The 23,304-nt window shown below is 43.0% G+C and overlaps 2 protein-coding genes and 1 long non-coding RNA gene across 3 annotated transcripts; 1 reads left to right on the top strand and 2 right to left on the bottom strand.

Annotated features, from left to right (window-relative positions):
- Window positions 1-701: 701 nt before the first annotated feature.
- LOC110226716 lies at window positions 702-1,636 on the bottom strand. Its single transcript, XR_002330640.1, has 3 exons — window positions 1,479-1,636; window positions 1,000-1,063; window positions 702-805 (listed from the first exon to the last, which is right to left on the bottom strand). It is a non-coding gene; the product is annotated as an uncharacterized LOC110226716 (long non-coding RNA).
- A 1,255-nt stretch (window positions 1,637-2,891) lies between these two features.
- Window positions 2,892-23,150, bottom strand: LOC110226320 (molybdate transporter 2-like). The gene is made up of 3 exons (XM_021017465.1): window positions 21,921-23,150; window positions 14,792-14,876; window positions 2,892-3,355 (listed from the first exon to the last, which is right to left on the bottom strand). Exons 1-3 carry the CDS (start codon window positions 22,974-22,976, stop codon window positions 3,090-3,092), a joined length of 1,407 nt encoding a protein of 468 aa, XP_020873124.1. The 5' UTR covers window positions 22,977-23,150; the 3' UTR covers window positions 2,892-3,089.
- LOC110226321 lies at window positions 17,281-18,327 on the top strand. Its single transcript, XM_021017466.1, has 2 exons — window positions 17,281-17,684; window positions 17,774-18,327. Exons 1-2 carry the CDS (start codon window positions 17,306-17,308, stop codon window positions 18,307-18,309), a joined length of 915 nt encoding a protein of 304 aa, XP_020873125.1. The 5' UTR covers window positions 17,281-17,305; the 3' UTR covers window positions 18,310-18,327.
- Window positions 23,151-23,304: the final 154 nt, after the last annotated feature.

Genomic DNA, 23,304 nt, shown 5'->3' with positions numbered 1-23,304 from the left:
CAAAAAGGATAAAAAAAACACGGAAAAGGAAGAGAAAATAAGAAGACACGACCAATCCTTTCTCCGACGTAATTGTATGTGACTCACGACCATGATTAGATTGGTGGAGATTAATATACCCATCGATTTTGTGCATGCTCCAAAACGAATATCCTGAAAATCTTTCCCACGAGACTCATTAGTCTCTTTATTATCTAAGGTAATTTAAAAGAATAGTTTGTTTGATTGGTTGCAATTGTAGGATGCAAGATCATATCAATATGATGGTTTAAAGACAAAGGATGGCCAATATGATGGTTTTCTATGATGATTCAACATATCAAAAGGTGGTTTTCTATCATTAAATTGCCAAATTTCTGTTATTGCTATGAATGTATGTTTTATGGTAGGATAACAAGTTCTTGGTGGTCATTGGATGTTCTTGGTCGAACGATAAACCGTCATAAAAAGGTATGTAAACTACATTTGATCCAAATTTATTTATTTTTTTCATTTTTTCGTGTTTAAGAGTATTACTATTTTTAAAAATGTAAAATATATCGAATTTTTATATTTTAGGGTCAGTTATTTTTTTAATTTTAATTAATATTCGAATTAATTTAATAGAGGGTATTTAAGTAATTACGCAAAATCAAGGGCTCAACAAGAGCCGAGAGTCCGACACGTCAGGAAAAACACTTCTCAAATATTGTTATATATAGAGGCTCCTCGGAGGCAACGATGGGTGTCTGAAAATTTTAGCAGCGTTGTGCCTCTTGTTGGTTGGAATTGGAACACCAGCTGGTGTATAAGGATCACACATAACCTGCATGTATCAATAATCAATAATTTCATGGATCTGATATAGTTCCAATTGAATTTGGTACACTAATCAGATAAAACAAACCAACCAAGATGTTGTTGCCTTTATTGAAGTTTAATATAATAATTGATGATTAAGCGTTACATAGATGGATAAAGACGTGACAATAAAAATAGATAGATAAAAACAAGTTTTACGTTTTTACACGCCTTGATTCAAGGCAAGACACCGAAACACCCCGTGAAACGAACATGTTCATACCTAAATGAAAAATCCACAAAGAGATCAGTATTTAAAAAAGAGATAAAACTTCTGATCGCATCAATACAAAGAAATAATAATAATTGAGACTCCTGGTGAAAGATAATCAGAGAGAAGCAAGAGAAAAAGAAGAGTTCCCAACGATTATAGTCTATTAGGGTTGTTGAGAGGCCGTAATTTGCATCATGATGGAAGCAATAATCAAACTGATATCAAATTATGTAAATACAAAATCAAAGCTTCTTTTTTTTTAGTGAAGAATATGGTAAATACAAAATCAAAGCTTTTTTTTTTTTAGTGAAGAATATGAAATCTAAGCTGCTCGCAAAATATTATGGGAAAGCTTATAGATTTCTCAATACATCCAAGCATAATTTAAATATTAAACATGAAAGTACTAAAGTGAAAAACTCACCATATGTTCGATTGAATCAACAATTTAATTGTCCTGGAATTGTTTAACGACGTTGCATCCGTAACCTATAACCATACATAAACACCATGAATTCATATGTGTAAAGCCAAATAAAATAAAACGCAAAAAAAAAAATAGAAAGCAAAAAAAATGGGGTTAGTTATGATTTGAAAGTGAAACCTAGAGAAGGTATTTATATTAAACTGAAAGGCGGTGTACGATCTAAATTTTTTAATTTTTGATGATAATTACAACAACAAGAAAGGAAGATTTATATATTGTGTTAGATCAAATCTTTATCAAAACAATTAATATTCCTAAAAACAATTAATAATTACTATGGATATTAATTATAAAAAATATTCCTTATTTTATTTGTTAAAAAATGGAACAATAACATAATTTTTTTTAGATTTACAATTATATTTGACATTTTTTTAGATACACCATCATTATCGGTATAAAATATAAAAGAAAGTTGCTTTTATTTTATCAGATTTGTGAATTTAAAGAATATATGATAGTTGTTTTGATATTATCGGCAATATCTATATATTTTAGAAAAGTAAATTTTACTTTTAAAAACAATTGGCTCGTAATTATCACAACATAAATTTATCATTAATATATCAAAAATATAATTAAACGATTAATTATGAGATACATCTTTTGTTGAAAAAAAAACAAAAAGAACCAAAAAGGATAAGAAAACACGGAAAAGGAAGAGAAAAGAAGAAGACACGACCAATCCTTTCTCCGACGTAATTGTATGTGACTCACGACCATGATTAGATTGGTGGAGATTAATATACCCGTCGATTTTGTGCATACTCCAAAACGAATATCCTGAAAATCTTTCCCACGAGACTCATTAGTCTCTTTATTATCTAAGGTAATTTAAAAGAATAGTTTGTTTGATTGGTTGCAATTGTAGGATGCAAGATCATATCAATATGATGGTTTAAAGACAAAGGATGGCCAATATGATGGTTTTCTATGATGATTCAACATATCAAAAGGTGGTTTTCTATCATTAAATTGCCAAATTTCTGTTATTGCTATGAATGTATGTTTTATGGTAGGATAACAAGTTCTTGGTGGTCATTGGATGTTCTTGGTCGAACGATAAACCGTCATAAAAAGGTATGTAAACTACATTTGATCCAAATTTATTTATTTTTTTCATTTTTTCGTGTTTAAGAATATTACTATTTTTAAAAATGTAAAATATATTGAATTTTTATATTTTAGGGTCAGTTATTTTTTTTAATTTTAATTAATATTCGAATTAATTTAATAGAGGGTATTTAAGTAATTACGCAAAATTAAGGGCTCAACAAGAGCCGAGAGTCTGACACGTCAGCAAAAACACTTTTCAAATATTGTTATATATAGATACAAGATACATATATATAGTGTCAACATTAACATAAACATAATGCTAACACCCACATAATGTAAACTTTCTTAAACACATAAAAAAATAGCTTCTACAAGAATTAATATAGAGATATGGAATATTCTAATGTTTGGGCTTCATTGGCTTCATTTCATAAATGAACTTTAACGGTCCATATTACTTGGTTATCTTGCTTATCACCAATATCAAACTTAGACATCACGAGGAGCGGCTTCGGAATCAACCTGCGATACATCAATGGACCGGGAAAACAGAGTAACCGAAGAACAGTCTAACGTTCTTAGCTTCAGTAACAAGTAAAGAACAAGTCCACACCCAAATCCTAAGGCGGCACTCGAGCGAGTCATGGACACAGCAGCGCAGACCAACATGATGAAGGAATCTTCTTTGGAGTTCATGTCTTTGGAAGCCATTGCCAGTTCGATCCCTGCGAATAGCAACAGAACCCCCAAAATTCCTGTGGAAGTCGAAACTAACACAATCGAGATTTGTCTAGGGTTTCAATTTAGGGATACGATTTGCGAGAATTCTCAAAGAACGACAGAATCAATTGATACCAAAGATGGTGTTCTTGATATTATTAAGAAAAAGATGACTTTGATCGTACAAGAGTTTGATCGTAAAAGAAAAAGGTGTTTGTGCTGTGAAAGCTTTGCGTAGTGTAAATTCTAGAGCGATATTGCTTGCCTTCTGCGAGAGCCTTGAATCTCTTTATATAGGGGTGATAAACCGCCTCTCCAGCGATATTCTCGGAAGATTTCCATTTATCTTGGAGTCGGCTCAGAATATCGCGGATTAGGATAGTTTCCTTATTTTTTGGGGGTTTTTGGAAGGTTTCCTGATTTGAGTTGATCTTTCGAGATTCTCCCCTATCATTTCCGGGTCTATCGGAAATGATCCTTCGGAAATGACGCTTTGCTTGGAAATGATACTTTGAAGATGAATATTTACCAAGTCTTTGCCTCGGGTGATGGTGAAAACTTCGCCTCGGAGAACTTGTGCAATCGGCTCGGGTATACAGGAGAGACTAGCTCGGGTACCCCGAGCTGTCTTGTTCGAGTACCCCGAGGCGATGGGCTCGGGCACTCCGAGGCGATTGGGCTTGGGTATCCCTAATGTCGTGTCCGGGTACCCCCGAGGCGATGGGCTCGGGTACTCCGAGGCGATTGGGCTCGGGTATCCCCAATGTCGTGTCCGGGTACCCTCGAGGCGATGGGCTCGGGCACTCCGAGGCGATTGGGTGGATAACCCGGGGTGGATGATGCGATATCCCGAGGTGATCTCTGTAAAACTCCTGAGGTGTTCTAAGTCTGGCTCGGTGCCAAAGGATGGAATCCGACCCCAACAGTTAGCCCCCCAGCTCGTTAGTTTGGAGAACCAAGCGTGACGAGCTTTATGACAATTAGGCCGAGCCGTTTACTTTGGACAGTTCGGTCCCTTTAAAGTTTTTGGCGATTCGAATTCCTCTGTCGTTTCATCTTCTCTTGGCGTGTGACGGTTGGGATTCCTTCTCGAGAAGTGGAAAGGTCCTTTCGCTGATTCCCGAGATTCGTGCGGATGCGAAGTATCCTACTCAATTCGTGCGTGCCCGACGCGCCTTAGACGCGGATACGATGTGTTTTATTTGGCTCGTTCGTACCCGACGCGCCCTAAATCTCTATAAATGTTAAGTCTCCGACTCATTTTTTCATTTCGCAACTGCAAAGGAAAATTTTCAAGGTTCGTTCTCTTCTCTCTCTGATCTTGAGTTCTTGCATTTTGTACTTTTTCCGTTATACTTCCGTCGTAGCGCCACCGTCATTAGATCTAGGTTGATTTCTCCGATCTGTCAAGCTTTGTTCCTCTGATCAACTTCTTCAATCTCCCGAGCCAAAAAATGTCTCTCTCTGATTCCAGTGATTCGCCCCGAGGCAACACTCATCTCCCTGTCTACAAGAGAAAGATGGTCTGGAGTTCTTCGAGCGACCCCGAGGCGGATACCACGGACCGTCAGATCGAGTTGTACCGTGGTAGTGATGCAGAGTCGGCTTCACAGGAAGAAGACCCGAGCCGTTTCATCGCTCGGGAAGACGCGATTGCAGATGTGGCTCGGGATCAGGATTTGCCTGATGATCCCGAAGCGATTTTGAATAGGAGGGGGATACATCCACCGACAGTTGGTGAAGCTGGAGTCTCATGCTGGCAAAATGCCCCCGAGGCGTCTCTACTTCCTATTAAGGCCGAGGAGGTTCATTATGACTCTGACGAGGCGGCCAGGTTGCTTCAAGCTAAAGTTCAAGCAGCCAAGGGTCAACAGAAGAGAAGACGAGCCAAGAAAGCTAGGAAACCCGATCCCCCGGGTTCCACCTTATGCACGGAGGACTCCCTTCGGGATCTCAAGGCCCGGTTCGGTTTTAGCGAGGGAATCGAGCTAAGACTTCCAACTCCGAATGAGCGAGCAGATGATCCGCCTGAGGGGTTTTTCACCCTTTACGAGGGGTTCTTCTACCATTGCTACCTTTGGCTTCCAATCCCGAGGCCGATTTTGGCGTTTCTGTGGTCGTACAAGATTGCTCTATCCCAGATAACGACCGAGGCTTGCGGCATCTAGTGGGGATTTTAGTCCGAAGTATTGAGACTGTCAATATTGTCGGTCTCAGCCACTTGAGGAATCTCCTAGAGATCCGGCGCATACCAGGCCCTGTTGAGAGATTTTACATATCTCCGAGGCCAAATAGGAGGGTTATCGGTGGTTTCCCGAGCAAGGATGAGAAGTACACCGATAACTTCTTTTACGTAGCCTTGAATGAGTATAGTGTCCACGAGGACTACTTAGGGAAAGTTGTTGGAAAGTGGCGAAAAATTGGTACTACGCCCGAAGCCGTATTTGCTGTTTTGTTTTGCTTTAACCTTTTCACTGACCGTTTTTCTTGTTCATGCAGATCGGAATCCGTCATTTCTCGTAGACGTTCCCGAAGGCTTTCTAGATCTCCACGACGAACTTATAGCTCGGAAGTGCGATTGGACGAAACACTTCTCCCAGGAAAGAATTGAGAGAGCCTTGCGTTTGCTGCACGGAGCTCCCTGCCAGTCTTCTTCGGAATCATCCGACCATCGTCTAGATCACCTCATTGAAATGCAAGGAGCCGCGCAGTCTTTGAGGGCGAAGAAAGCTGCCGAAAGAAAGGGTTTTAGAGACGACTTTCGGACCGCCAACTCCGCCTGAGGTTAACAATGATCCAGAGGTTGCCGATGGTACCGAGGCGACTGAGGAGGCTCGGGTCGCTGCAGATTCATCCAGACCCGAGGCCTCCAGTGACGTTCGGCCGGATGTAGAAGTTCCCGAGGTAGGGGCTTTAGCGGTCGTAGCTCTGAGTGCCGAGGCGAAGGCTAAGGCGAAATTGAAGAGGCCCCGAGGTGATAGCTCGGGAGGACGCAGAAAGGAGAAGAGGAGCCGTAGTGAGGCTCCCATCTACAAGGATAAGATAGCTTCGGCTAATCTTATCGCTTCTTGTTCAGGTCCGCCGCTTTCCGCTCCCGAGGCCTTGCTGGAGGCACAAAACTACCGTGAAACCGCTGCTGGATTTCTGAAGGTATCGATTCATTCCTTACGTGTTTTTCTATCGTTTCCATACTTGTTTGCTGATGATTCCCGTTCGATTTCAGGCCTTTAACTCGATGAATTCCATGGTTCGAGCCTACGATTCTGGAGCTCGGAAATCCGAGCTTGCTCGTGAAAAGTCGGAGATCTCGCGAGCCGAGGTTGAGGCTAGGATTTCTGAGGCGATTACGGCTAAACAGGAGGCCGAGGCATCGGCCAAGGCCGAGAAGGTGGAGCGGTTGAAGGCTTCGGAGGATAGCCTACGAACTCGGAGAAAGCTCGAGGCCAAGATCGCTCGCCCACATCGGTTATTTACCGAGGAGAAGGTTCTCCGGGAGAAGGAGATCATCAGGGAAAGGAAGGCAGCCAAGAGGGAGTTTGCCGAGAAGGTCAGGGCTATCGAGGCGAAGATGGACCAGTACGGGAAGGTATCCGCGCGCTATATGTACTTGGTGCAAGCGCAGGCAAATGCCGAGCTGATAGCCAAGCTGGAGGAAGGGAAAAAGGTCGAGGATGAGAAGGCAGAGGTCCTTCAATGGACGGCTGAATATGGGGATGCCGAGGAAGAGTACGTCCGTCTCGGAACCGAGCTGCGAGAGGACCTGAAGCTTCCACCGGTTTCTCCGGATTCTGTCGATGATAGCTTTGGGAACCGATCGATCGAAGGCACCGCGGCCGCAGTAGGTGTTACCGACCAGTCGGGTTCTAACCGAGATTCCGAGGCAGCTCAAGTTTCGCCGGTTAACCAAGATTCGATCTGATCTCGAGATGTCTTTTTATCCTTTCTTTTGCTCCCTTTTTTTTTTTTGTAAGACATGCCTGGACGGCTTTATCCACTGAATATTATGTTAAAGTACTTTTAAAATATTTCGAGCTGAATCCGATACCATTGTCAAATAACTGGGTTTATGACTTGCTTGTTGAGAAGTTAAAAGTTTCGCCTAATAATTTTAACTTCCGAGCCAAAAACGAAAAAGATAGTTTACCAGTGTTAAGTTAACTGGGTTTATGATTTGCTCGTTGAGAAGTTAAAAGTTTTGCCTAATAATTTTAACTTCCGAGCCAAAAACAAAAAAGATCGTTTACCAGTGTCAAGTTAACTAGGTTTATGATTTGCTCGTTGAGAAGTTAAATTCAAACGTTTTAACTTCCGAGCCGAAATATACGCCAATGTTAATGTTATTGGGTTTCGGTCATGTGAGACTAATCTTTATCGGTTGCGACCCGAGCTGATATAGTCGATTTCCAGTGCTTAGATGCGAACTGGGGTACCAGTGTCGAAGTTAACTGGGTTTTCTGAAGACAAATTTCTTTATGGCAAGATATCTCCCACCGAATTGTCTTGAATGCTTATATAGCGCGCTGTAACCGAAGCGGTGAAATGAGCTCTCTGTTCGTGGACATGGCCATCGTCCGAACGAACTGTTGGCGTTGTGGGTCGATAAGGAGACCGTAAAGGTTCCCGAGATGAATTTTGGGATAGATGTCGAGGTGGATAAAATTGAAAATCCGAAGGGTAAAAACTTAGAGAATTTGAAAAATTTAGTGGGAGTATATATGTATACGGACCCACTCCCCCCTTTTTTAATTAGGGGGGGTAGCTGAACTCGTCCGAGGACGAGCTGCCTACGTACCCTTTTCAGGGATCAAGCCACCCCGTAGTTCGAGTACATGCGTACCTTAGGTTTTTAGCGGTAATATTTCCTTAGATGCATTGCGTTCCAGGATCTAGGTACCGCTTTGCCATTCATGTTGATGAGTTCGTAGACGCCGGGACGGATTACCTTTGTGATCGTGTAAGGTCCCTCCCAATTCGCGCCGAGCTTTCCTGCGTTCTGCTCGGCGGTATTCTGGAAAACTTTGCGCAGTACGAGATCTCCTTCGTGGAAACGGCGATGCTTAACGTGAGAATTGTAGTACCGAGCCGTTGCATTCTGATAGTTCTGCATACGGATTAAAGCCATATCTCTTCTTTCGTCGATTAAGTCCAGCTCGTCCAGCATCATCTGAGTGTTGGAATTTTCCTGCTCGGGGAGAAAACGTCTTCTTAGTCCTGGGATCTCGGCTTCGGTGGGAATCACACACTCCGTGCCGTAGACAAGGGCGAAAGGCGTTTCTCCCGTGGCCCGCCGCAGCGTGGTTCTGTGCGACCATAGTACTCCTTCCAATTCGTCGGCCCAGCGGCCTTTCTTCGCGTCGAGGCGCTTTTTTATTCCGTCGAGAATCGTCTTATTTGCCGCTTCGGCTTGACCGTTTCCCTGAGGGTACCGAGGCGTAGACTTGCTGAGGCGAATTCCCCATTTCTCGCAGAATCCTTCGAACCGAGCCGAAATAAACTGCGATCCGTTATCTGTAATGATCTCGTAAGGTATCCCGTGGCGGCATATGATGTTCTTCCAGACGAAGCTCTCGACCTGCGCGTCTTTGATGCTGGCGTAGGAGTCTGCCTCGATCCATTTGGAGAAGTAGTCTGTCAGTACAAGGACGAGTTTCTTCTGCTTGGAATTGTATAGAGGTCCAATGATGTCCATGGACCATCGCATGAACGGATAAGGCGAAGTGATGGAAGAGAGGAGCTCGGCGGGTTGATGAATGGTTGGTGCGTGCCTCTGGCATTTGTCACACCGTTGAGAAAACTTCTCGCAGTCTTTGACCATTGTCGGCCAAAAATATCTGTGGCGTTTGATCTTTATAGCTATGGCTCTCCCGCCAGAATGGTTTCCGCAAGATCCGCCGTGTATTTCTTCCATGACCCTCCGAGCTTCATTTCCTTCGACACAGATAAGGAGGGGACCGGAAAATCGCTATTTAAAGAGTTCTCCGTCGATCAGAGTATACCGAGCCGCTTTTGCCTTAAGCTTCCGAGCTGCCCATTTTTCAGTAGGAACTTCTCCATCGGCTATGTAGCTTCGGATGGCTCCGATCCATTTGGCGTCGCTTCCGTATTCGGGCTCAGTTGCGTCCGTAGTTTGCTGGTTTAGCAGTTCGACGTCCATTTCTTCCGGTTCTACTGTCTCCCGAGCCGTTAGAACTTGGTCCTTGCTATTATCTTCGATGCTCGGTTTTTCGATGAACTCAACCAGTATGATTCTCTTCAGATTTGGGTCGGAGGTTGAAGCTAGAGCTGCTAAGGCATTGGCCGATGTGTTCTCACCTCGTGGGATTCTGGTTAGCTCGAACTCTCCGAACTGTTTCGCCAAGTCTTGCGTGAGAGCAAGATACGCTTCCATTCGTTCGTCGCGAGCCGCGTATTCTCCATTGAATTGATTAGCCACGAGCTGGGAGTCGCAAAAGGCTCGCAGCTTGTTGATCTTAAGTCCCCGAGCCAGCTTAAGTCCTGCTATCAACGCTTCATACTCAGCCACGTTGTTAGTCGCGTCGAAATTTAGCCGAAAGGATTGTTCAAGAATTTCACCCTCTGGCGATGCTAGGCGGATTCCGACGCCAGAGCCTTGTTTTGAAGATGAGCCGTCGACATGGAGGATCCAAACAGCGTTGGGTGACTCTTCTTGGGCGTTCTCTGTTGGTAGCTCGATGATAAAATCGGCCAGGACTTGAGATTTCGCGCATGTTTTTTTCCTGTATTCGATGTCATACTCGCTGAGTTCTACTGCCCACTTGGCCAGGCGTCCCGATTGGCTCGGACTATGCAGGATAGTTCGGAGTGATACGGGCGCCATGACGACAATTGAGTGAGACTGGAAGTATGGCCGTAGCTTCCGAGATGACATTACTACGGCGAGGGCGAGCTTTTCAGTTTGCGGGTAGCGCGTTTCCGCGTCGGTGAAAGTTTGCGAGACATAAAATATCGGCTTCTGCTCTCCTCTGTCTTCCCTGACTATGACTCCACTTATCGCCGTATCAGAGACTGCGATGTACAGAAATAATGGCTCGCCCGGGACTGGTTTCGCCAACACCGGTGGATTAGCCAAATACTTCTTCAGTTCCTGGAAAGCTTCTTCGCAGCGATCGGTCCATTCGAATTTCTTGTTCCCGCGCAGAGTATCGTAGAAAGCCAGGCATTTGTCAGTGGACCGCGAGATGAATCGGTTCAAGGCTGCGACTCTCCCGGTGAGACGTTGGACTTCGTGCTTGTTCTGTGGTGAGGGCATATTCAGTAGAGCTTCGATTTGCTTCGGGTTTGCCTCGATGCCTCGGTGAGTTACGAGATATCCCAAGAATTCTCCCGACTTTACCGCGAAATGACATTTTGCCGGGTTGATCTTCATGTTATGCTTGTTGAGCTAGCGAAAACAGTCGCGTAGATGGGCTATGTGATCGCTTTCTTCAAGGGATTTGACTAACATGTCGTCAATATAAACTTCCATCGTCTTCCCGAGCTGCTCCGAGAACATCCTGTTGACGAGCCGTTGATACGTTGCGCCAGCATTCTTGAGTCCGAAGGGCATGACTTTGTAACAGTAGATACCTCGGTCTGTGATGAATGCTGTCTTCTCGCGATCGTCGGGGTGCATGAGAATATGATTGTATCCTGCGAAAGCATCCATGAATGATAGCAACTTATTTCCCGCGGTTGCCTCCACTAAGCGATCAATATGTGGGAGTGGAAAACTGTCTTTAGGGCAAGCTTTGTTCAGATCGGTGAAATCGACGCAGACTCTCCACTTGTCGTTCTTCTTTTTAACCACGACAGGATTTGCTAACCAGTCCGGATATCTTGCTTCGGAGATCGAGCCGATCTTCAGGAGCTTTTCTACTTCGGCGTTCACGGCATCTGCACGATCCCGACCCAATTTTCTTCGCTTCTGCTTGATGGGCTTGAAAGATGGGTCAACATTCAGCTCGTGGCAGATTACGTCGATGCTTACCCCAGGTAGATCTTCAGCTGACCAGGCGAAGGTGTTGATGTTCTCTTTGAGGAATGAGATGAGCTCGGTCTTGATTTCCTCGGTTAAGTCGCTGCCAATTTCCACGCATCGTTCGGGCTGTTCGTCTTCTCCTCGCGCGCCTCCTCAATCTGTAATTGCTATAACTGTTTAGATATAGCCTTCTCTTCACTCCGGCCAAGTTTTGATTTCTTGTGATCGGTTTCAGCCTTCGCTTCAGTGACAGGGTTTCGGAGTTTGTGTGCTGCCATGAAACACATCCGAGAATTTTTCTGACTGCCCCAGATCGTTTTCACGCCATTGGGGGTCGGGAATTTGACACAGAGATGATACGTTGATGCGACAGCTCGCATTAGATTTAGCCATGGCGTCCCCATTATGACGTTGTAGATGGTAGGTTGGTCGGTGACCGAGAAGTTGACTATCTTTGTTACCCCGCCGGCTCGGACTGGTAATTGGATGGTTCCAAGCGTCATTAAAGTTTCTCCTGAAAACCCAAGGACTGGCCTCGAGGTCGGAGTTACCTGTGACATGTCGATGTTCATTTGTCGGAGCGTTTCGCGAAAGATTACGTCGATGGTGCTGCCGGTGTCAATTAATACTCGGTAAATATCATGGTCTCCTATCGTTAATGTGACGACGATTGGATCGTTATGAGGCATGTCGAGCCCGTTTGTCTCGCTTTCTTCGAATGTGATCACGTCGTTAGGTCGATCGAAGCATCTTGTCCAGTTGCTAGGCGTCTCGGCTCGGCGTTGATAAGCTTTGATTGCCGCTACGGTGTCAGGACAGTATGGCGATCCACCCATTATGGTAAGAACCTTCTGCCGCGTACCATCTCGGTCTTCATCTTCAGACCCCCGGGTTCTTTTCTGAGACTCCTGGTTCCTTGGTTCGGGGTCTCTTCCCGGGTTGGTCTGCTCGGGCTCTGGCTCTGGCTCGAGATCCTTAAGAGTGACATTCGTCCCGAGCTCTCCAGCTAGGAATTTGGTTGCTAACTTAGCTCCGAGGCTTCGCCATCTCGAGGTATGGTGGCCGAAAATTTTGTGGTGTTCGCAATATTCTTGATCATTGCTCGGTGGCTGATCCCTTGTCCAGGTGAAGGACTCTCTTCCTCGCCCACGGCCTCGGCCTCTACCGCGGCCACGGCCTCGGGGCGTGTCAATCTGGTAGTTATGGTATCCTGAGAAATTGTGCCCTTCGTGATGCGTATACGTACCGCTCTCACGTGTCTTCTTCTGGACCGGAGGTGTCGCTTGGGCTTTCTCGGTTTTCTCGGCTCGGGGCGCCTGTTTCGTTGGCTCATGCCTCTTTGCTAGCAGCGCCATCTCTTCTTCGTGGGCGACGAAATCCGAGGCTCGATGCAGCGCGTCGCGAATTGTTGTCGGTTTAGACAGGTTCAACTCTTTCCTGAATTCTGACTTGTACCAGAGAGCTTTCTTTAAAGCCGAAAGAGCGGCTACATCTGTAATTCCTTTGACCTTGGCTAGCGTCGATTTGAAGGTTGTGAGGAAATCTCTTAACGGCTCGGTGGGCTGTTGAGACAGGGACCACAGATCCGTGTCGGAGGTTCCGGAGTCGATGAGCACGGAGTATTGCTTGAGGAACAGTGTCGACAGCTCGTCGAAACTGTCAATCGAGTTTCATTCCAATCTTGAAAACCACTCTAATGCGGGTCCTTTGAGGTGTTCCACGAACAGTAAGCATAGACCTGCATCCTTTTCCCCGGGCTTGAACCTGGCTCGGGCCACAGATATCACGAACGATTTAATGTGGCACTTCGGGTCGGTTGATCCGTTGTAAGAGTCGATTTTGAACTTTCCCAGATTGGACATCGTCGTTTCGGAAATTCTTTTGGTGAAAGGCATATTCCGAGATTCTTCCAAAATTCGGTCGATGTTCGGTGCGGAGGATGAAACGCTATATATCTGGGTTTTGACGAGCTTCATATCAGCTTCCGCCTTGGCTAGGGAGGCTCGGATCTTGCTTAGCTCGTCTTCTCTTTCGGATTCTTCGGCCCACCTTATGTTTTCCTCAGTTTCTTCGTCATCAGTAAGGTCCGTTCGCACGGCGGAGTTAGCTCCGGCTCGGGTGCGCTCGTCTTGTAAATCATCTGGCTCGTCCGTCACGTCCACTGCGTCTGGCTCGGTGGGATCATCTTGGTTCTCGCGTCTGGCAGGGTCGGCTCGGGTTGCGACTCTGGTGTTGTCGGTTGGTGTCGCAAACGTGAGTCTTGTTGGGTTGATGCCAGGCAAGTCCCTCCGAGCTCGTGGCGGCCGAGTCTGGAAACGCGTGGTTTTTTGTTGCCCACGTGTTGCGATTTTGTCGACTCGCTGCGCCAAGGTTTTGTTAGCTTTCTCTTGGTCGTCAGCTTTCTTCTGGAATTTAACCATCAGGTCTTTCAGTTCGGCTAGAGTCGCTATGATCGTCGGATCGGCTTGAGGATTCTGAGGGTTCGGAGGGTTCGGGGTCCCTCCTCCAGCTGGTGGTGTCTGACGACCGTCTTCGTTCATCGTCCTTTTCGGTAATCGAGTTCTGCGTCTTAGGGTAAGAGAATTCTAAAGTATCCCCACAGACGGCGCCAAACTGTGGAAGTCGAAACTAACACAATCAAGATTTGTCTAGGGTTTCAATTTAGGGATACGATTTGCGAGAATTCTCAAAGAACGACAGAATCAATTGATACCAAAGATGGTGTTCTTGATATTATTAAGAAAAAGATGACTTTGATCGTACAAGAGTTTGATCGTAAAAGAAAAAGGTGTTTGTGCTGTGAAAGCTTTGCGTAGTGTAAATTCTAGAGCGATATTGCTTGCCTTCTGCGAGAGCCTTGAATCTCTTTATATAGGGGTGATAAACCGCCTCTCCAGCGATATTCTCGGAAGATTTCCATTTATCTTGGAGTCGGCTCAGAATATCGCGGATTAGGATAGTTTCCTTATTTTTTGGGGGTTTTCGGAAGGTTTCCTGATTTGAGTTGATCTTTCGAGATTCTCCCCTATCATTTCCGGGTCTATCGGAAATGACGCTTTGCTTGGAAATGATACTTTGAAGATGAATATTTACCAAGTCTTTGCCTCGGGTGATGGTGAAAACTTCGCCTCGGAGAACTTGTGCAATCGGCTCGGGTATATAGGAGAGACTAGCTCGGGTACCCCGAGCTGTCTTGTTCGAGTACCCCGAGGCGATGGGCTCGGGCACTCCGAGGCGATTGGGCTCGGGTATCCCTAATGTCGTGTCCGGGTACCCCCGAGGCGATGGGTTCGGGCACTCCGAGGCGATTGGGCTCGGGTATCCCCAATGTCGTGTCCGGGTACCCGCGAGGCGATGGGCTCGGGCACTCCGAGGCGATTGGGTGGATAACCCGGGGTGGATGATGCGATATCCCGAGGTGATCTCTGTAAAACTCCCGAGGTGTTCTAAGTCTGGCTCGGTGCCAAAGGATGGAATCCGACCCCAACAATTCCAATCGGAAACTGGCTCAGAATCCTTACAAAAGAGTTTCCAAACACCAAACCCACAATGAGTTTCCCGATCCCGAGAAAGATAACCACTACAAGAAAACATAGCAATTTCCGACGAACATTTCCGACGAAATATTTAGTCGGAATTATTCCGACGGATTTCCGGGGAATTTCCGACAAACTTCCAAGAAAATAATATTTCGTCGGAAATTTGTTGGAAACATAAAAACTTTTCCGACGATTAAAAATTCGTCGGAAATATTTGTCGGAAACCATGGAAAATTCCGACAATCCAATGTCATCGGAAACTGCTCGGAAACTTGTCGGAAAATTTGTCGGAAACAACGAGGTAAACACGTGATTATTCACTGCACATGTTCCGACGTAATCCCGACAACTTGATCGAAAAAATTAGTCGGAAAAGTTGTCGGAACATGGAAAATTCTGACAATCCAATGTCATCGGAAACTGCGACAAAATGTCGTCGGGAAGATCTGTCGGAAATTCGTCGGAAATATTTAAAGTAACCAGTTTACATGTTCCGACGTAATCGACAATTTTCCGACGACATTTTTGTCGGAAATTCGTCGGAAATTTTAAAGGTAACCACTTTAGATTTTCCGACGAATTTCCGACAAACCTTTCCGACGACATTTTGTCGGAAGTTCGTCGGAAATATTAAAGGTAACCACTTTAGAATTTCCGACGAATTTCCGACAAAATGTTAGTCGGAAAAGTTTTATATATATACTAGACAACGAAAGAATCATAGACACAAGAAAAAAATTGAAAAAAAAAAACAGAAACACAAGAAAATCTTGGAAAAAAAAATGTCTTCTCATAATATTTATAAAATTAGAGAGTGGATGTATAATCGATTAGATGATGAGACCGGAGCTATGAGGCAGGAGTACAAGGAAGGTTTAATGGAATTCATGCAGTTTGCATCTAATCAAGAAATGACGCGTATCGAAGGTATTATGGCATGTCCTTGTGTCAAATGTTGTAATGATCATTTTCTTGCAAAAGACATTGTTTGGAATCATTTATATTGGGGAGGTTTTACACCAGGATATTATATATGGTTTTCTCACGGGGAGGATTTTAGATCGGGTCCTAGTAGTAGTCGTGAAAGAAGAGATGAAAACGTTATAATTAGCGATTAGCATATTCACCAGGAAGAAGATAATGTAATTGGTAGTGGTGAATTTCATGATAACGTAGAAAATACTAATGTTGCGGAGGAACCCAACTTAGAAACACAGGGATTTTTCGATATGTTAGATGCTGCAAATCATCCGATATATGCAGGATGCAGAGAGGGTCATTCTCCTTTATCCGCCGCAACACGTATGATGAACATCAAAACAGACTACAATTTAAGTGAAGATTGCGTTGATGCGTGGGCTGATTTTATCCACGATTATCTACCGGAAGATAATTTATCGCCAGTTTCATACAACGCAATCCAAAAATTGGTATCTGGGCTAGGTTTACCATTCCAAATGATTGACGTGTGTAGAGAAAATTGTATGATTTTTTGGGGAGATAATGTAAATATGTCTCAATGTCGTTTCTGTGGTGCTGAAAGGTTTCAGGTTACTAGTGGGCGAAACAAAATACCATATAAGCGTATGTGGTATTTGCCCTTGGCTGATAGGTTGAAGAGGTTGTATCGGTCAGATCGGACAGCGGAGGGTATGCGATGGCACGCTGAACATGAATTCACCGGGGAGATTTCACATCCATCGGATGCATCGGCCTGGAAACATTTTTGTTCTACATATCCAGTCTTTGCTAATGAACCAAGGAATGTCTATCTTGGTTTATGCACGGATGGATTCAATCCATTTGGAAAGTCAGGTAGAAAATATTCTTTGTGGCCAGTAATAGTCACCCCTTACAATCTCCCACCTTCCCTTTGCATGAAAAGAGAATTTCTTTTCTTAACCATTTTGATTCCTGGTCCAAACCACCCTCGTCGTTCACTTGATGTGTTCCTACAGCCGCTTATAGAAGAGTTAAAAATGTTATGGTACCAAGGGGTTTGGGTATATGATGTCTCCACAAAGACAAATTTTAACATGCGTGCTGTATTGATGTGGACTATTAGTGACTTTCCCGCATATGGCATGTTATCGGGTTAGACAACTCATGGAAGACTGTCGTGTCCATATTGTCAAGATAATACAGATGCCTTCCAACTAAGACATGGCCGGAAATCAAGTTGGTTTGATTGTCATCGTCGTTTTCTAAGACGAAATCATCCATATCGTCGTAGTAAGACGTTGTTCCGCAAGAACAAGAGTATCCGTGATCCACCGCCACCTGAGTATGATGGTGATTATATATTGAATTAATTTCGTGATTTTGATGTTGACTGTACATCATCGGTAGGCGGTAATGGCCATGTCCGAATTGATGGATATGGAGAACATCATAATTGGCATAAAAAAAGTATCTTCTGGGAGTTACCGTACTGGACAAATCATCTACTCCGCCACTGTCTTGACGTTATGCATATTGAGAAGAATTTCTTTGACAATATAATTAACACCATTTTAAATGTCGCGGGTAAGACTAAAGATAATATCAAATCCAGAATGGATTTACCCGATATATGTGCGCGCGAGGATCTCCATTTGCTTGCAGACGGAGTAGGTCCTATTCCTATATGGAGATTAGATGCAAGCAAGAAGACCAAGTTTTTTCAGTGGATAATTGATGATGTTAAATTTCCTGATGGCTATGCATCAAATCTATCATATTGTGTTGATGATCACAGTGGTAGATTAGCTGGGATGAAAAGTCATGACTGTCACGTCTTCATGCAGCGTTTACTACCATTTGCGTTTACACAACTCCTACCAAATGTTGTCCATGAAGCAATTGCAGGTACAAACAACTTATCTTTCAATTATTTTAATATGTTATTTTTTATGTATATATTCTTTTTTTGTTTACAGTTATTAATTAAATTGCAGGGATAGGTGCATTTTTTAGAGATTTGTGTTCAAGATCTCTAACAGTCGAAGGACTACATACACTTGAAGATAATATCCCGATTATCATTTGCAATTTGGAGAAATTATTTCCCCCATCATTCTTTGATGTCATGGAGCACTTGCCTATCCATCTACCTCGTGAAGCAGCACTAGGCGGTCCAGTTCAGTACCGGTGGATGTATCCTTTTGAGCGTTTTATGTTCCATTTGAAGAAAAAAGTTAAAAATCTTAGCAAAGTTGAGGGATCAATAGTAGCTCAAAGCATAAACGAGGAGACTTCTCATTTTTCGGCCTACTATTTTGCTCCAAATGTCCAAACAAAAGCAAGAAAACCAGGTAGGTACGATGATGGGGGTGTGCGGCCTTTTTACCATACATCTGTCCCAGATATCTTTTCTCAAATCGGGAGACTGAGTGGGAAGAAAAAAGAAGTATGGTTTACAGATCAAGAATTTAATCACATTCATACTTACATCCTCCGGAATTGTGACGATGTCATACCATTCGAGAAGTAAGAAACAAAATTCATACTCTTCAAGTGTGACTGGTATGATCCTAGAGTTGGAAGAGGTGTTAGACTTACAAAGTATGGTGTCACAGAGATCAACTCGACTAAGCAGTTAAGAAAGTACGATCCGTTTATACTTGCATCTCAGGCAGCACAGGTTTGCTACATACCATATCCACAAGTAGGTGTTCGACAATATCCATGGATTACGGCTCATCAAATAAATCCAAGAAGCAGAGTTGATGGGGTGAAAGAAAAGGAACCGCTACAACAAATTGCAGTAAACGAAATTACGCAAGTAGATCAATCTGTCGGTGACATTCCCCTCGTTGATATTGAGAACATAGAACTCGAACAGATATGGGAAAATGCGGAAGACGAAGAGGATGGAGAAGAGTTTGAAGATCAAAATGATTCTGCTAGTTCAGATTATTCTTCCGATTCTGAGTAAATCAAATATATCGTCTTTAGTTTTATATATATATTTTATAAAATCTGTTTAAATGCTTTTAAATTTATCATATTATATGCATTATAATTTATTTGTTAAAAAAATCTGTTTCTATTTTATAATAATTAAACCATTCTAATATTTTATTTTATTCATACTTTCATCGGAACTGTCGTATGAAACGTTTGAGATTAAATTTGTACCGCTTAAATATATCTTGATACAAAACAGGGTATATTTAATTAAAGAAATACTTGACACAAAATAATTAAAATTATTTAAATTAATATACCCTGGTTCCGACGAATTTTCCGACGACATTATTTTCTCCATCGGAAAATCGTCGGAATTAGGCTATATTGAATTAATTTATTTTTTTTACTTTTCTTTCAGAAATACTGAAGCGGGAACATTTACGAGACTCGGGAGATTTAATGTCCAATTTCCGACAAATATGGTCGTCGGAAATTCCGTCGGAGATTGGGTCTTAAATTTATTGCCGTTTACTTTTCCCGGGCGTTAGAGAAGTTAATGTAACCAATTTCCGACGAATTTTCCGACGAAATTTAAAAATTTGTCGGAACATTTGTCGGAAAATGTTCCCGCAAGATTTAATTTCCGACGAATTTTTCGACGAAATTTAAAAATTTCGTCGGAAACTTCGTCGGAAATTGGCTCACAGATTTCTCACACTTCTCACACTTCTCACTTCAAACGTGATTAAGTTCTCACACTTCTCACATCTTACATCTCACATCTTCTCACACTTCTCACATCTTAAGGTAAGATGTTAAGTTTTATTTTCTTCATAATTTTGTTTATAAAATTCAAAAGACTAATTATAAATTTTTTATTTGATTAAGGAGATGGATAATGGATCGTGGAGTGGATATATGGCGTATTGTAATGAACGTGGGTTTGCTCCGGATTTGAATCTTGGTTCCGAAACCCAACCACCGGATGATTTTCCCATGGAGGACACGGAAGTTCCGGAGACGGAACCATTGGCGATGCCTACACGGAATGATGATGCAAATCCACTCGATTCTATGACGCTAGACCAATTACTCCGTGCTCCGGGTCGAGATAAATTGAAAAAGATCGACCCAAGCCGTATGAACGGAACAACTTGGTAAGAAATTGTATTATTTAATTTATAGTTTTACGTAGATAATCTCAATTAAATAATTTGGTAATTATAGGTATAGATTCGATAAAGGATTCACAAAGATTATCAAGAAAATCATGGAGAGCGATTTCTCCGAGCCCGCTCCGAATATTACGTCGGTCTCCGGAGACACAAAGAAATGTTGGTTTAAGGCATTTGCGGTTAGTTTATTTAAATAAAATTTATGCTTTATTTACTTTGTTTATAATTTTAGCTAAAAAAATTAAATTTTAAAATTTGACAACACTAAAAATATATATATTTTAAATTTTTTAACATTGTAGCAAAACTTTAATTGGGATTATGGTCTTACGGGCGAAGTACAAGAAAAATTTGAGGAGATATGTGGGGTACGTTTATTGGATTATGTTTATGGATGGAAAAAGAAATGGCTTAACGGGAAAGAAAAGCCAAAATGGATGCGAGAAAACGTTTGGCAAGGGCTTATTGCATATTGGTTACAAGAGCAAAATAAGTCCCGTAGTGAAACTAATTCTCAAAATCGCAAGAGTGAACGCGGAGGCTATGGCATGGCTAAACATACTTGTGGATCAATGCCATATGTCCGGAAAAAGGAAAAAATGGTAAATAAAAATTTAAATTTTTTACATTTCAATTTGCATTATAATAAATTTTATTGTAAATTTTTAACTAATAAATATTTTAAATGCAAGCGTAATCCCGAAACCGGTGAGTATCCCGATATGGTGACATTCATGGAGGAGACTCACAAACGGAAATCGGACGGGACATTTGTTGATAAAAAAGCTGAGGCAATAGCTCGTCGATGTCGGGAGATGGAGAAAGAGAAACTCACACAAATGAGTCAACATTCGGACACGCCTGATGATTATCAACTCACCCAAGCAGAAAAAAACGATATTTTCCGATCGGTAAGTAATAGTAATTAAAATATTATAATTTAGATAATATGTTTTATTTCCTAACAACATTTTCATTATAATAGCAAGTTGAAGTTAAAAAAGGACGTAGATTTGGATTCGGTTCCATTCCGTTTGACGAAGACATGGGCGGAAGTTCGTCATATTCACATGCACACGTGAATTGTCAAGAAAACGTAGCCGAAATCATCGAGTTGAAGACTCAATTAAAAGATTGTAAGTTTTGGATGGATATGATGGCCCGTCTTCATCCCGACATCGTTCCGCCTTCTCGCCAAGATCAACCCGGAAATCAAAATGAAACAAATAACGTTGACACTCTATTTGATAATATATAATATTCGCGTTTGTAATAATTTTTAGTTGTTTAAGAACTTATTAATGTTTAATTATGTTTTTTATATTATGTGGTGAATTTTATTTTTTTTAATTATGTTTTTATATAATATTTGTGTTTGTTTTATTGAATTATTACAATTAAATTAAATTAATATTATTTAATTTAATTAATTATATTAATTAACAATAAAATATAAATATATATATTTTTTAATAAAATATAATATTTTGTCGGAAATTCATCGGAAAATAATAAAAAATACGATTTGTCGGAAATTCGTCGGAAACTATTAAATCTATTATTATATTATATTTTGTCGGAAATTCGTCGGAAACATCCATTCGTCGGAAATTCGTCGGAACGTTCCGACGAATTTCCGACGATTTGTGGTCGGAAAATCGTCGGAATCGTACTCGATCTTGCGGCGTCGTTTGTAGGAATCTCCTCGGAATGGCGTCGGAATATGCCGTCGGGATATCGTCGGCAATTTTCCGTCGCTATTCCGACGGACATTTCCGACACCTTTCCGACGGGCTTTCGACGAATATTTCCGACGATTTTCCAACAAATATTTCCGACGAATTTTCCGACAACTCATCTCGACAGAAATTGCCGACGAATTTCCGACGAATATTGTTTTCCGACCAGAGAATTCCGACAAACTTGGTGTAGTCGGAAATTCGTCGGAAACATCCATTTCCGACGAATTTCCGACTATTTGGTTTGTCGGAATTTGCTATGTTTTCTTGTAGTGAACCGACAATCCACTCCTTGCCCCGAACCGGTACTGCCCAGCTAACCCGCCAGCACCGTGACAGACAGGCATAGCGCCAAACCAGCACCCGATTAAGTTCATCACCCCAACGCTGATGGACACAGTAGTCGCGGAGAGTTCCTTGTCGAACAAGTCGTTGGATAGTTTGCAAACGGCGATCACTGAGTTCAATACAGAGAGTGGAATCTGAGGAATCGCCGCCCTCACAAACCCGATTTTCCAATCATCCCAAGTGATTCTCAGAATATGGAACTTTGACGGACCGAATTTAAGGTCTTTGAAAATGGACGGATCGCGTATGAAACAGAGCACCATCCCAATTACGAACACGACTAGAGCAGATGGAATCGAAGACAGAAGACGCAGTCGTCTCCTCCGGCGAGACTGGCTTTGGTTGCTGGAAGTCTCGGCAAAATCTTCATCTTCATCTTCGGCGGCGTCTCTGTCGTTGCCAGAGCCCGTGGACAAAATGATGAAGAGCAGAGCAGCTAGAGCCAAGATAAGGCCGTCGAGGCCAAGCCAAGTACGAGGAGAAGAAGAGGGTTTGAGAGTGGCAGTGTCGTAATTAAACCTGACGTATTTGATGGCGGTGAAGGCGAACTGAAGACCCTGAGAAAGCTGGACGCCGCGTACGACTGGGAGAGGTATGAGGTTGTAGAGGAAAGACATGGCTCCGGTGGCGCCAAGGAGAAGGAGCGTGGCGGCAGTGGATGCTCCAGCGGCGGCAATCTGAGAAGGAGTTAGGTGTGGGGATTCGGAGACAGCGACGGCGGCGATAGATTTCATGGGCTGGACGGGCATAGGGATGTCAAAGAGGAGACCCGTGGCGATGTTGTAGAAACCCGTGAAGATGAGAGTGGTGGACAGATCAAGATTGGAGACTAGAGTTAGTGTAAGAACGATGGGGATGAAAGTGCCCAGATCACCGACAGCGCCGGAGAGTTCAGAAGAAAGAGGGTTTTTGAGGCGGAGACGACGGCGGAGCCACCCGCATCGGCCACGATCATTGGGTAGCAGAGGAGAGGTTGTTGTCTCCATGATTGGATCTAAAGAGAAATCTCTCTCTCTCTCTCTGTTGACAATTCTATTTTATAAAGATAAGAAAAGGATTGGGAATCCCCGGAGAAGTCGGATAAAAGACGGCTTTTCAGACACTCGACGAGTCCAATGTTTTAACGACGTGCAAATTTCCCGGGACCATGTGACAAGTTGTTTCAACGGTTGTTGGTTCAACTACCTGCCGTTTTTTTGGGTTGTTGGTTCAACTATCTGCCGTTTTTTTGGGTTGTTGGTTCAACTACCTGCCGTTTTTTTTTCGGGCAAACGCTTTCCTTTTGTCAAAAGCTTCTTGCTGATACTGTTTGAT

This window comes from Arabidopsis lyrata, assembly GCF_000004255.2.
Source record: "Arabidopsis lyrata subsp. lyrata unplaced genomic scaffold ARALYscaffold_7, whole genome shotgun sequence".
NCBI lineage: Eukaryota > Viridiplantae > Streptophyta > Magnoliopsida > Brassicales > Brassicaceae > Arabidopsis > Arabidopsis lyrata.
The sequence above is the reverse complement of the archived record's forward strand: the minus strand, read 5'-3'. Positions and strand labels throughout refer to the sequence as shown.